At 37.9% G+C, this 15,132-nt stretch overlaps 1 protein-coding gene across 4 annotated transcripts in view; it reads right to left on the minus strand.

The window, feature by feature from the left end:
• PRKG1 (protein kinase cGMP-dependent 1) overlaps positions 1 to 15,132 on the minus strand; it is a 796,378-nt gene that overhangs the window by 150,501 nt on the left and 630,745 nt on the right. For all 4 annotated transcript variants that reach the window (XM_075216377.1, XM_075216376.1, XM_075216374.1 and 1 more), the window contains exon 5: positions 911 to 974. In XM_075216377.1, coding sequence (XP_075072478.1) covers positions 911 to 974 — 64 coding nt within the window. The remainder of the gene's footprint in view (positions 1 to 910; positions 975 to 15,132) is intronic.

Consider the following 15,132-nt stretch of genomic DNA (forward strand, 5'->3'; position numbering starts at 1 on the left):
CGCAGCTGTCACACCTATCATTTCTGTCCCTTCTGGTGAAAGTAAATTGCTGATGTCCATTTGTCAGGGGCCTGCAGTGCTTCACAAACAGCCACTGTTAGCTATGACTTTGGAATGCGTGCGCTTGCTGTAAAACAGGAGGCTGTGGGCAGCAGGGAAAACCACATGCGGAGTAAAGTGCTGAGTAAAACACTTTAAGAGTATTGACAAAATAGACTCATAAGGCTGAGCTGCTGAAAATGAATGCTGGAAGCGATACAAATACGACATTATCAAGTCAATAGGAGCAATCACTCTTGGGATTTAGGTTTGTTTAGATCTGTGTCTAGCATGTGATGATGCAGATAGCTCCTGTTCTCACCTTGTCTGTTTATTGTACAGTTTAGCTTATAAGATATTCTAGGGTAGGATTTATACATACTGTACTATATGGGAATTTGTCAACAGATCTGGTTATTTGGTCAGTGGGCCGAACATTCTTATATCTGTATGTGGTCACAATCATATTCATAGTTTAGTCAAATAAACCCTTATACCTGATGAACTAATCACGAAAAATGCAATATATATGAATCAATTAAACTTCTGAAAACAGGAATACAGATAATGAGTCTCCAAGGTGACTTTTAACATGATTCCTATTTTACAGTAGTAAGAACCGCATTCTGAGGATTATTTCAATTTGAAATAAAATTGTGTGATCCTCATATTCAGTTGTGACTGACACACATTACATCATAGAACACTTTCAAAGAAAGTCCTGTGAGTCCTGTCACTGCTCAGCAAATATAAGAATATATCTTGTAGGAGTGACTACACTACAATCCATATCATCCTGATGACCCCACTTTTCCCCAAATTTTAAGATATACATTTATAGCATATACAATTTGGAATGTTTTTTCCTTACCTCCTCAAGTACATCTGCAAGTTTACTAAGTATTTCTTCAGGAAGGCTCTGGAATGTTGGTACGCTGAAAAAGTAAAAGAGAATATAAATGTTCGAATTCTGTCCTAAAATATGTCTAAAAATAATAATAATAATAATAATAATAATAAAAATAATAATAATAATAATAATAATAATAATAATAATAAAATATTTATGATGATGTTTATTTTTTTTGTTGTTCAGTTTTCTTGTTCAGAGAAACTGCACCAATGTAGTGTATTGAAGCTCATCTATTTGTTTTTGGTCTGTTAATCTCTCAAAGTAATTCTTGCTATCTTGAGTTATATCTATTCTTAATGTCAGTCCCGATAAGCTAGAGGGATTTTCTGATAAACAAAGCCAATAAACTCCATCTAACTTGTCAAAGATTCTCCTAAGTCCCTTGGACACAAGGATACATTATTAACGAAGCATAGACTGGCACAGAGTAGGATGAAACTGCATCAAACCAATTCTATCCCTGACAGGTAGATGGGAGATTAACTTTCTTATTGTTGATGTTAGGATACAATTAGGTTATTTCGGGTGAAAAAAGGAAATCTCAGCTGTAATAAAATATGCAATAACATAGAAAAGTACTCTAATAGACAAACTTCTTGTACAATCTCCTGAAACCGGAGTAGCGAGAATAGGGACATTAAAATAGGTACATGTGCTTAAGGCTATCATAAATATTGAATATCGAGTTGAAGAATTACAAATACTTTCTGAAGAATTCTACCTAGAAGGAACTTCCTATAGTAAGCGTCCCTCCTCCTAGCTAGTACAACCAGATATGAAACCATCATGGTTGGCGAGATACTCAAGGAGCAGAAGTGTCAAGGGGGTGTATATAAGCTGGTTATAGCTGGGACAAGCTAAATGTAATTGTAACTCATCCAGTCAGTTACCATCAACTCCCTCCATTGATTTGGTGCCACTCAGGGCTGGGGGCAGGGGGCATCTGTCCCCCAGGCTGGTCCCATAGTGGGCTACCTTGGGCTGGGTCACTGTCATTTAAAATAGGCTGCTGAGTCAAGTCAAGACCCCTCGGCTAATGTTTGCCAGCTCTTCCCTGGTGCCACTTACATGTAAACTTGCCCTGGCTACTGGTTACTGGTTTTTGGGGACCTGTGATAACCAGATGAGCCAGTCTTATAATATTCTCCCTTATTTCTAACCCATTAACTGCTCAATGTGCACACAAGCCATTCAGTCATCTACTAGACAGACATGATGGTTAAGATACCATAACCATTTACATTTATATATATATTTTCAAATGGTATTTTGCAGAGAGAAAAGTATGTAAGTGTATTATTTCTGAAATCTGGTGTTAAACGTGGACAATAGTATTCTAATATCGGGCGACAAGGTCACAAAAATTACAATAACATTACCCATTATTGTGTTGTTAACAGACATGAGTTAAACAACTTCAAAGAAGTCTGTTATGTTCCAAAGATTTTGCTTAGAACAACGTGGTAATAGCACAGACAGATGATATACAGCTGTATCTATAGTGATCAGATTGTTCAATGGCTGCAGAATATTTTTATGGACAGGTAAAATATGGTTCCCCAGAAAACAACATTGATTTAATAAATGAATACATCAAAGATTAAAAGCAATAAAAAAATATTTGCAAATGGTTGTGGTCACTGGTCTACATTTTTAAGGTTAAATTGGTGCTCTAAATTTAATATATACATGGTTAAATTAATATTTCAACCAGTTAAAGCCAGAGAGATGCATGGTCTTTTTGACAATGTATAAAATATAATAATTTAAAGTGTCCTGATAATTCACCTTCAAAATGTGCACACTAATTAAACAATGAAAACCCTCCCACAACTAATAGGACTGCGGGGTTCCACGAATAAGCAGTTGACGAGATATTCGTCCATCCATCTGCCTGCATGTGCAACAAATGATTCTCCAGGCAGGCAGTTTGGAAAACAGATTACAATGTTTTGGACTATCAGACACAGCTCTGTCAAATCAGCTTCTTGCTGACAACCCTGAATTGTATTCAAAAGTCTCTGGGATGTTATATGTGGCGAATCATCTACTACAATTACTATCAGCAATCTCATAAACAGCAGGGGTCACATCTATTGGACCACATATGGCTATCGCAAATTAGGAAATTCAGATTAGCCGCATTCTCTGGAGTTCAGTATTACAGCAGCTGCACAGGTTGTCTACCAAAGCTATACAACAAAGGCTATTGGAACTTTGGAAACTTTGGACAATGGACAGCCACACAGTGCTAGATTTTCTTAGCCACTATTGTATACAGTATATCAAGTACATTGATAATTCCACTGGTAATGATCATGGCACCTGAATATTAGTGAGTTTCTGCTCTACTACATAATAACCTAAATAGAGACTAGTTTCATAGAAAACATTTAATACTTCAAGGTTCTCACTAACCATGAAACACAGTATTACTTGACAGGAGCTATTTGAAGACTTGCAAGTGCAGTCCTTTTCACAAACCATCCCAAGAGATGACCTGTTTAGACCTCTTTTCACTTTTGAAGCCACTTGTTATCATAACCCTATGAGAAATGTACTGATCTCTGTTTTCTATGGTATGTCATGAAGTTGACAGGGGAAAAGACCTAGGATCTCTCCTAGGTGTGGACTCATAATTAAAAATAAGACAAGGTATAGTAGAATCTCAACACTAATCAAAGAACATGCCTATAAAATATATACACAATAGTACATCAGACTAAATAAAATATCCCCAGCTTCTCCTCCACTGTATTGGTGAGGATACAGTGAAAGGAAACTTCTGTCACATTTACTAGACATGTCCTAAGATCTCCAACTTTTGGTTAGATATTCAGGACCTATTGGAGGCTATATGTCAGATTAGAGCCCCCTTCAGGCTATGGATAGTCTTATTAGGCCTTCCTATCATGGATCTTGGTAGAAAACTACAACAAACTAACTTTCAATATTATATAAACTGACAAAAGTATGGTTGGAATATTCTGGAAACAAAAGACAACACATTTGATCAACTTTGGGATTATTAACTCTGGAAACACTAGAACATCATAAAATCATAAATATCTGGCCAATCATGCAATATGACGTGAGTATAATACTCTCTCCCCTCCCCTATGATCCATTCCCCATACACGTCTACCTTACTCTCTCCCCTAATATTTTATTTCCCCACTTACCCTTAACTCTTTACATTAATACAAAAAAAATGTGGTTTAAGAAATGACACTTGGAATACTTGTTTGTTGACAATATTTTACGTCATTCATGTTTTTTTATTTAATTTATATTTGAACATGCAGGACATGTTGATGGTCTGTTATCATTAAATAAAAATCATTGTTTAAAAAAAGTATATATTCTCCTTAAGATTTCATATCCGTTACTCCAGGGTATTGATATTGGTCAATATTTGTGACCATGTGATATTTCTACACTCCTATCATTCTACCTTTCTGATGATATTAAGAACGACATGAATATTCTACTAACAATTATTAATGTATTATCACATTGCTGGTGATGATATTGCTTAACGTAAGCTTATGATTTTGACAGGCTGCAGTGATTCGCTGCCATTTCTAAGACCCCTGTTCCATAATGACATTAGGAATAAAATCCACAAAGCCACACGTGACGGAGCCACCACAAGTGAGAAACTCACGACCCAGTGTTTTCATTCCTATTGCTGTCAAAATGTGAGCTAGCTCTTCTTAGGTGTTATCTCAGAGGTTAATGTGAGATTAACGATCTAGCTCCTCTATTGCGAAAAGGAAATTGAATTGTAACAGGAAACTGATTATGAGTCTTGTTTAATCTATAGCTGGCAGAGTATGCAAAGGAGGTCAATAATCAGTGCTAATGTGAGTACTGCTACCATCATATATATGAGATATACTAAATTATGCAATGTCATCACTGTAGAAAATGTTTTGTTGACAATCTCCAGCAAATGATTATTTTTTGTTACAAATAAAATATTCCCATGTGACGTCAATCTGTATAACGAGTACAAATATTACAGGCTTGTGAATGTCAGGAGAAACACTTGCAATGAGGTTTTTGAAAAATAATCTCCTGTCTAACCTGCTTAGCATAGGGATGGTATGGATAGCAGCTGGTTAGATTTAGACAAGCTTAGCAATACAGGTGCAGGAACACAAACATGCAGTAACCCATAGCAACCAGATATTTGCTTTAACTGTTTCACTTGTATTAAATCCATCAACGCTGACTGATGATTTGTTCTAATGTTAACTGCGCTTTTAGTAAATAAACCATGAATTATGTATTACCGTTGAATATTGGATATGTTCGCTCTTTAGGTTAGTTTATTAAGCTAGCCAATATTGTAATAAATATGTTTATTAATTAAACTCACGGAACTCAACTGTTTTTTTATATTTTTTTTCTCAAAAAGTTACAGTCACCAGATTTAAATTTTCTGTGTTAGGTTAGAATGTATACTAAATAGCTGCTCCCGGACAGTGGTGAATTTAATTGTAATGTTCCCAATCTTAGGTTGGAACTGGCTTCTGAGTGTTGATGGTATTGTATTTAGGTATTGAGATTAAATAACATTGTAATACAGACTGTTTGAAGAGCAAATAAAGCTGACCCTTGAACTAGTGATTAACAACCTGATATACATCCGGGCTGCATGGGCGATCTTCTATGCTTCAAAAGGGCAGCACATTACCAATAATGATAATAAGTTAAAACAATTAATAAAAGAAAATATACACAATACACCTAGGCTTTTAAACAAGTGTTACAAGCTATAAAAATATCTGACCATAAAACAGGAAGGAGCTGTGGCATGAAGGACCACCAGTTGCCCATCAATGACTAAAACTATATATCAAAGATTAAACTGAATAATATACTTGAAATAACTAGAGTGTTTATACTTAATAAAATATGTCCACTATACCCTCTTTCACTCCTCTGCTTCTGGTATCTATGTTAGTTGGTATGAGATTCTATAACTATTAAGGCAGAGTTTGAGTGACAGCTCTGTAGACTTGCTATGCAGAAATGCACTGTGTGAGATGCGAGTGATGTCACAGCAGCTCAAATTACTGCATCTTCTGCTTTTTGACTTGAATAAAGATCTCACCAGGGCACTGTCCTAAAGGTGTGAGAGAAGCTTCAGCAGCCGGAAGTGGAGAAGGTGGGAAATACTTTACTTTTTAACAGAGCTGCAGTGAAACGTTAGCTTTGCACTGAACAATGTATTTTAGTTACATGGTTCATATCTGAAACTTTCAATTTGGGGCTATGTGGTCCTTTAAATAGCTGCCCTCTTATCATATTATTATCATGGCAGTGTTTGCATGTCCGTCTTTGCAATGTAAAACATAAATATAGCAAGTTGCTAGAAATTATTAATGAAAGTATAAGGGAGGCCAGTCAAGAAACTTACAAATAATCCAAAGCCTGAGCTGCAGAAATGTATCCTGAGCTACAGTGTGTGTGTTATAAACTCATTCTGACAGGTCATTTGTCTAGGTACCTACCAGAGTCGATGGAGGGATCGGTTTAATAATCCTTCTCTGAAGTCAGGCACAATACACTGATGCTGATTGTGAATCACTGATGATATTATTGGGCTTCAAAAGAAAACATTCACTATTTATTTTCAAGCTGTCAAAGTTTTCTGTTTCACACGGCTTTAGAAAATGTCATTGCTCTCATGCCTACATCTGCATTTAATACTTTAACTCTTTTTGTTCTGAGAAAACAAAAGCTGTACCAGGACCCTGCCTGCCCCTAACACCCTCAGGCGCACCCAAGACCACAGAGAGAAATCTCAGGCCCTTGTGCGGTCACTTCTTTGCCCCCCACTAGGCTGTGCCCACACGAATAATCCAACCACCATAATGAATGTGGAAATAACAGCATCAAATAAATACAAAAAGGAAACATGTACGCATCCTACACAGAGTACAAATGCAACCAAAATGTGATATGTTAAGGTATAACAAAAACACATAAATTCAGATGTGTAATAATAGTAAATAAAAAGAAAGAAAGCGGTTTGATGCCAGTTTTTTTTTTATTTTAATAAGGGGTAAATAGAAGGAAAGGGAAAGGTAATCGAGGGGGGGAGTGGTTACCTCTCAGACAACAGAAGAGTTTTAGGGAATTATAAGCTCAGGTTGAGCTTTCCCATAGGATGAGCTAGAACTAGAAGAGTGAGTGGAGGTGGTATATTGTTAAATTTAGTCCAGATAGCTTTATAGAAAGAAGCAGATGAATTCCTTGAGATACTAGTCATAAACGCCATCTCATAAATATGCCAGACTTTTATCATAAGGACATCCATAGAATTCTGATTTTCCCAAGAGCTGGAATTAAGAAGGTGGCCACACTTACGATGTGTAATAAATGTGTTCAGATGTTTTGGAAGGTCAGAAATAGGCAGTGGAAGTAATATGTATTTCTGTTGAACTGGGATATCTGCAGTTGTTATACTTACAATGAGATTTCGAACCTCAGACCACAATTTCTGTATTACTGGCCAAGACCATCAGATATGAAGAAAAGATCCTGGCTCTTGACAGCCTCTCCAACAAAGAGGAGAAACACTCAGATACAACTAATGCAACCTGGTTGGGAACAGGCACCAGCAGTACAGAAGCTTATACGAATTCCCATTAATATGTACACAGATAGAGGGTTTAGCCAAACTTGTCCATATATCCGACCAACCTTCTGGATCCGTCATCGATTAAAACCTTAATACAAGCTATATTTGAATTCTGCCAAATTCTGGTGGTCAGGGTGTTCCGCTAGGAGAACGAGAATGAGAGGTGAAAAAGGACAGTCCTGGCAAGTGCCATTCTAGATTCCAAATGGCACAGAGAGGGAGCCTTTAACCAAAACCAAAACTGACTGATTCTGGTGGAATGGAAATATTTAAATCAGCTAAAATAGTGGAGAAGTCACATTTAAAAGTATTTGTGTGCTACATGAACAATCAGTATTTAACTTATGTGCAAAACAGAATACTAATTTGCACCCCTTGCATTGTAACATGGTTTTGTCCAGGAGAATGAAATTTCTCAAGTTAAGATCCTTAATGAATCAGGCCTATAGCCTTCATATCTTGAATTAGACACACCTTGCACTTTTCAGCACATTCTAAATGTATTTTGATCAATTTAACATAGAGCTTTAAACACACAGAAGTATGATGTCCCCTCATTCTTGTTATAAATATAAGATAAACATAAGGCTAAACTGAGCAGTTTTTCAGTGGGGGTGTAACATTAGGTTGGAGTCGAAGTGACACTTTTTTGGTTCCCCAGCTGCACATTTTGCAAAGCATCTGTCAACCCGCAAAAGTAAGTGCAGAATAGTTTCATGGGGGTGTTTCTAAACTCTGCATAGCCGGCATATGCATCTTAAAAGCACTTGACAGACAAGCAAGAACATTTACAGACATAAAGAAGCAACGTGGCTCTGCAGATTTTGCAGTTTTTAAATAACCCTTTTTGACTTGGTCCTTGTAATATCCTTTAGTAAACTTGGAGACATAGGAAAAAAGTTTAGCATGTTAATTTTACCGGTGGCTTTTTATATAAAGGAACAATTTGCACCTAGTGCTTAATTGTCCTTTAAATGACATGATATCGACTGAATCTGTAGTGCTGGCGCCAGAGGAAACAGGGCACAGATAGGGCCAGTGGGATTTAACTTCTCTACAGAGATAGGAGTTAATGCTTGGAAGTGAGAACGCTGGGCTGAGCCTGGTGGAATGTCACAATGACCGCCACATACAGATATTTGCTTCTTAAAAACTACTAAAAGATGCTTTAGTGTAATATCATTTAATATAAAGTCACAGGATATATCAACGTTGTTGCAGTGCACAATATTGAGAACAATAGTATGTCTGCAAAATTACCTCCAGTCATACTGAAAAACAATTGAGTGTAATAATATTAGTCTTACTTTATTGTCATCAGTTTTACTGTGGATGCATTGTAAAATATAATCACAGAAATAGATACACATAATAGATACATAAAAATACCTTGTGATAAGGCCGTTATCTTTATGTGCATGAGACATCTAAACATCTTCAGCAAAAGGGCAACAGAAATGTTAGAAGTTATTGTTCAAGGTTACAAACTAATTTAGTGTTTGTCCTTAATCAATAGTCATCTTTTATTTCTAACCATGTGCCTCAGTATTTAAAGATAGGGCACGCGGTGTGCCTAGAAAGGACATGGGGAGGTCATTTCCAAATCATTGGCCAGAAATAAGTGTTTGGAAGCTGTTCTAGGTCAGGTCATAGAAGGAAACAGGCAGACTTAATTCACTTATCAGGTAAATCAGTTAATATGTCATCATCATCATCATCACCATTTATTTATATAGCGCCACTGATTCCGCAGTGCTGTACAGAGAACTCATTCACATCAGTCCCTGTCCCATTGGAGCTTACAGTCTAAATTCCCTAACATACATACATACATACATACACACAGACAGAGAGAGAGACTAGGGCCATTTTGAAAGCAGCCAATTAACCTACTAGTATGTTTTTCAAGTGTGGGAGGAAACCGGAGCACCCGGAGGAAACCCACGCAAATACGGGGAGAACACACAAACTCCACACAGATAAGGCCATGGTCGGGAATTGAACTCATGACCCCAGTGCTGTGAGGCACAGGTGCTAATCACTTAGCCACCGTGCTGCCCATATATGTCACCCTTAATTAACATTTTGTATGGAATAGCATATAAGAAACAACATATACCATATAGCCATATTTTCCAGATATGCATACTTTATGTAATATACCTCTCTGTCAGCCCTACTACAATGTGCTTCAGAAAAAAGAAAACGAAATTCCATTCACCACAATTACTAGTGCGGTAAATTAATATATGTGCCCATCCATTGTGGTTTTAGGAAAAAGAATGAAAAGGTAAATCCTATAGTTTGTTTCTAGCTCATGGTTATATTCTATCAAGGGAATACCCAATAGCAACTTCCGGTGAAAAGTTTAAGCATGCTTCTCTCTGTGAAATCTTTCCCATGCAAACAATGGAGAAACCCATTTTTAAAGTACAGCATTGGTAAGTACTGAGGCGGGCCTCTTATCGCTATGGTGATAAATGATGATATTGGAGGATTCCAAGAGTCGTGAGGATACTGCAGCCTCCACCTCCCAAGGCTGCTGAGGCCTCTGGGAGAAAGAAAAAATTTTAAGGACACAATTGGAATGTAATCACCTGACAATATTGGGAAGAATGTATGTTACAAGTCTAGAGCATACATGCCAATCAGAAATGACACAATGGCTATACTGGCTAGGCTAGAGAACTACAATTAAAATATATTGTTAATAACACCCCCCCCCCCCCCCCTCCCTCCCTAGCTAACAGAACTGCAAATGTGGTTTGCCTAGGAACCCTGTAGCTTGGGAGCTGTCCATTCTGTCAGGCATTGGTAGGCTTGCATATACAGGTGGGTTTCCTCCGGGTGCTCCGGTTTCCTCCCACACTCCAAAAACATACTCGTAGGTTAATTGACTGCTATCAAAATTGACCCTAGTCTGTCTGTCTGCCTGTCTGTGTGTCTGTCTGTCTGTCTGTGTGTCTGTGTGTGTGTGTGTCTGTGTGTGTGTGTGTGTGTGTGTGTGTGTGTTAGGGAATTTAGACTGTAAGCTCCAAAGGAGCAGGGACTGATGTGAATGAGTTCTCTGTACAGCGCTGCAAAATCAGTGGCGCTATATAAGTAAATGGTGATGATGATATACAACCTGATTTGAACAGCCATCACTGCAAATGCCTGCATACAGTACAACCGCATACGCTGATTATCGAAAGACAGTTTTTTTTGTTACTACAGTTGTCTATAACATACCTACTTTTGTGCTGGAGAATCCAGCTGACTTGTATGAAGTGACTTTGAAAAGATAGACATTACCCTGACTACGCTAGCATTTGGTGGGCAACCACTTTTCTATTTGTTAAAATTATATATTTAAAACAGTTAGCTCTTAATGCTGAAGGATGCCCAATGAATTTATATGTTTTTCAAGCATGAGGCTGCAGAAGAATTGTTCACACTGATTTGCAAATCACCTTAATATTAATTGATTAATCACAAGTGCTGCACTTCATACAAAGTTCACCTGTCACCTACTGAACCTTCATGGAAGGATGGTATATGTTAGTTCTGTAAAACACAACTACATTCTTCTGATAGATATAGTGTGTATATATATATATATATATATATATATATATATATATATATATGAGAAGGTGCCCCCCGGCTGTGGAGCCCGTAAAGTGGGTGAAGATATGAAGAAAAGACTCACCTGTCCTAGGTTCAAACAACGGTGTTCTTTCTTCTTTCAGGTCCCAGAAAAGGCCTACATTTTTAGATGGCACGTCAATGGATGCCAACCTTTAACTCTTCAGCTGTTGTGAAACTACATCTCCCAGCATGCCCTGCCAGTTATCGACTGGCTATCTACTGGCAAAGCATGCTGAGGTTTGTAGTTTCACAACACCTGGGGAGCCACAGGTTGGCCAGGTCTGGTCTAAACTGTGCAGAAAAATAAAGGTTAGGTAAAGGTTTCAAGGCTTCTCCTTTCAAAATTCTAACCTGACAATTCATCCATCCAGTTTATGTATTCTTTCATTTGGCATGTGAATAAAAACCCTGGCATTATCTGTCATTTTCCACTGGCAGATTAACCACCCCTCTCCTCTGTGGAGATTGCTACATTTATTCATAATTCTGTCCATAAACGTCAGAAATTACAATGTGTAAAACAGAGATAAAATCCTATACTCGGACCCCCATTACAATGAGAAAGCTAGATTGCTATATTTTGACAAGTATTGAAGAAAAATGACTTTATTGGTCATTAAAGGAGCTTTTAACATCACTTAATATTATTTACAGCTACTGCTCTGTTAAACTTCTTCAATGTTTTGTGACACATTTGCGCTTTATAAACACAATTTGCACATTTAACCATTATCAAAGACTGCTTAAAACAATAACATCTGACTTTTCCTCCTTCCTCGAGGATAAATTGTATCTCATCTTTAAAACACATATTTATACTGAAGAATAAAATAAACGGCTAAAATAACAATACTTCTCAAACCAATGATAACCTGACAATATTTTATCAGCAAAGACTCTCACAAAGTAAAGTATTCACATTTACATAAAAATTCTGTACTTTATCTGCACCTTTTCCCAGACCCTATTACATAACAGTCTGAAATATATTATTATTATGATAAAATTTTATATAGCTAATCTCTGGAATGACAGTACGTTTTGAATTGTAAAATATTAGATGAACACTACTTTTCAAATAGCTAATCTCTTGACATACAGTATTTTTCATCAACTATATGCATTTAAAGTTTAATAGATGATCTCTGGATGTAAGATATTTTTCCAACAGTTAATATGTGATGTTAAATATTTTTCCTACAGCTGATCTCTGGATGTACTTTATTATTCCTACAGCTAATCTCTGGATGTACAGTATTTTTCCTACAGCTGATCTCGATGTATAATAATTTTCCAATAGTAATCTTTGTAAGTACAGTATTTTTCTAACAGATATTGTTTAGATATAAAGTATTTGTCTAACTGCTAATACTAGAGATGCTCAGGCTCGGTTCCCCAAGAACCGAACACACCTGAACTTAGCAGATCCGAGTACCGAGCCGACTCACTACTTTCACGCTTTTTCGGTATTAAAAACGAAGCAAAATGTCATGGTTACGTCATCGGATCTTGGATCTCGCGAGTTTTGGATTAATTAAGTACCGCCCTCCATGACGATCCAGCGCCATTTCACAGAGCACACAGAAGGGGAAGCACAGTCTGTAGAGCAGTTGGGCAGCATCATAGGTAGATTAGAAAGAGGAGGGGATAGCAGTGTTCTTCAAAGTCTACAGTGACATTCAGGAGATCTCCATTGCTCCATTGCTAATTGTCATTGCTGAAATAGAATTACTAGGTGTGGCAGGCATGGTCTTCTAAATATGCAGTCCCATAATGTACAGTGTTATATAGGTAACACACAAAGAGGAGAGATCCATTGCTAATTGTCATTGCTGAAATAAAAATACTAGGGCTGGCAGGCTTGGTGTAAATCTGCAGTCACATTGTACTGTATTATATAGGTAACACACAAATAGGAGAGCTCCATTGCTAAATAACATTGCTGAAATACAAATATTAGGGCTGGCAGGCTTGGTGTAAATCTACAGTCACATTGTACTGTGTTATATAGATTACACACAAAGAGGAGAGCTCCATTGCTAATTGTCATTGCTAAAAATACAAATACTAGGGCTGGCAGACTTGGGGGTAAATGTATCAATATGCGGGTTCTTCAACACACGCGTGTTCAGCCTCTTCCGCGATTAAACTTCAAGCGGCGCTGCATTGTAAAGGGTTAACTTCCCTTTACAATGCAGCGCCGCTTAAAATTTAATCGCAACGTTTCACTTTATCTCTCTTGAAGGTTTAATACATCTCCCCTGTATATATGGTGCAGTAAACTGAACTACAGTATATAGCATGCAGCACTCAGCAGTGCACTGTGTCTTGAGCTAACTGGGAAGGGAATGTATCATGTGACTCATAAGCTTAATGATCTAAATGATTCAAAAGATTCAGACGAGTGAAAAGATTCAGATGAGTGAAAAGATTCAGATGAGTGAAAACATTCAGATGAGTGAAAACATTCAGACAAGTGAAATGAGTCAGAGAGTCAAATGAACTAGATGAGCTATTGAACTCCTGAGCCAGGAGAATGACTCATGACTCATAGTTCCGTGATCAGCTCCTCAGAGTCTCACACAATGTCTGAGCACAGCAGTGCCACCTTTGGCAGTTTAAAGGGACTGACTCATGAGTATTAAATGAGAGAGCTGAATAGAAACAAAAGAGCCAGTGTGAATGAGCCAGTGTGAGTGAGGCTGCTGGAGCTGCTCTGCTTTATCTCTAACTCCTCCCACTATTTATAGAACCTGGTGAACTAATCTTTGCCAGAGCTGTGAATTAAATGAATTAGTTCTCTTTGAAGATTTGTAGCATTTGTAAAGCCACAATCAGTAGAGGTAGGGACCTTAACCATCTAGGAACCTCATCCATGTTACGTCATTTGAAGCGAGTTCATGGCAAGCTGTTGGGAAAATCCAAAACTTATGCAAAAAACAAGCAGTCCTACATCTCAATGCCTGCAATCTACCCCCACAACACCGTCCTCATGAATATCCTCAGTAGCGATCGGAGTTAGTCCTGCATCCAATTTGGTAAGGCTAGATGACTCCTCCACTATCCTGGATTCCTCAGAAGAATTCTTGAGCGTTAATCCCACTGCTGCTGCTGCTGCTGAGTCTTCATCCCAGAAGCAGACCAAGAAGAAGACTACTAGTAGTTTACAACAATTGACTATTAACAATCCTTTGCAAGAGTAAGCAAGTATGAAAGCTGTCACCCAGTTGCAAAGCGGATCACAGACGCCATGGCAACTATGCCAGTATTAGATCTGCGTCCAATATCCACTATTAATGCAGCTGGTTTTAGACAGTTTTTTGCGGTCGTGTCCCCATTTCCAAATTCCATCATGACACCATTTTACTAGAAAAGCTATTCCTCACCTCTACCAGAAGGTTTGAAAAAATGTAACTATTGGGCTACAAAATGCCATTCTACGCACTGTACACTTAACCACTGATATGTGGACAAGCAGAACTGGGCAAACTAAAGATTATATGACTGTGACAGCCCACTGGGTTGGTGATTTGCCTTCACCAGCAGGAACAGCAGCAGCATGTACCTAAGTACGTCACATTTGTCAAAGGCAGGCTACTCTGTGTATCAGCGGCTTCACTAAGAGGCATATAGCTGACAATCTGTTGCAAAAACTAAGGGATGTCATTGCAACATGGCTTATCCCACTTGGACTCTCCTCGGGATATGTCATTTCTGATAACGCAACCAATATAGTAAGAGCATCACAGCTTGGTGAATTCCATCACATTCCCTGTTCTGCTCACACAATAAACTTGGTGGAGCAGAGCTTTATAAAAAAAATGACAGGGACGTGCAGGAGATGCTGTCTGAGGGCCCGGAAAAATATCTGGACATTTTCGACATTCGGCAACAG

The sequence above is a fragment of the Mixophyes fleayi genome, chromosome 6 (genome assembly GCF_038048845.1).
Source record: "Mixophyes fleayi isolate aMixFle1 chromosome 6, aMixFle1.hap1, whole genome shotgun sequence".
NCBI lineage: Eukaryota > Metazoa > Chordata > Amphibia > Anura > Limnodynastidae > Mixophyes > Mixophyes fleayi.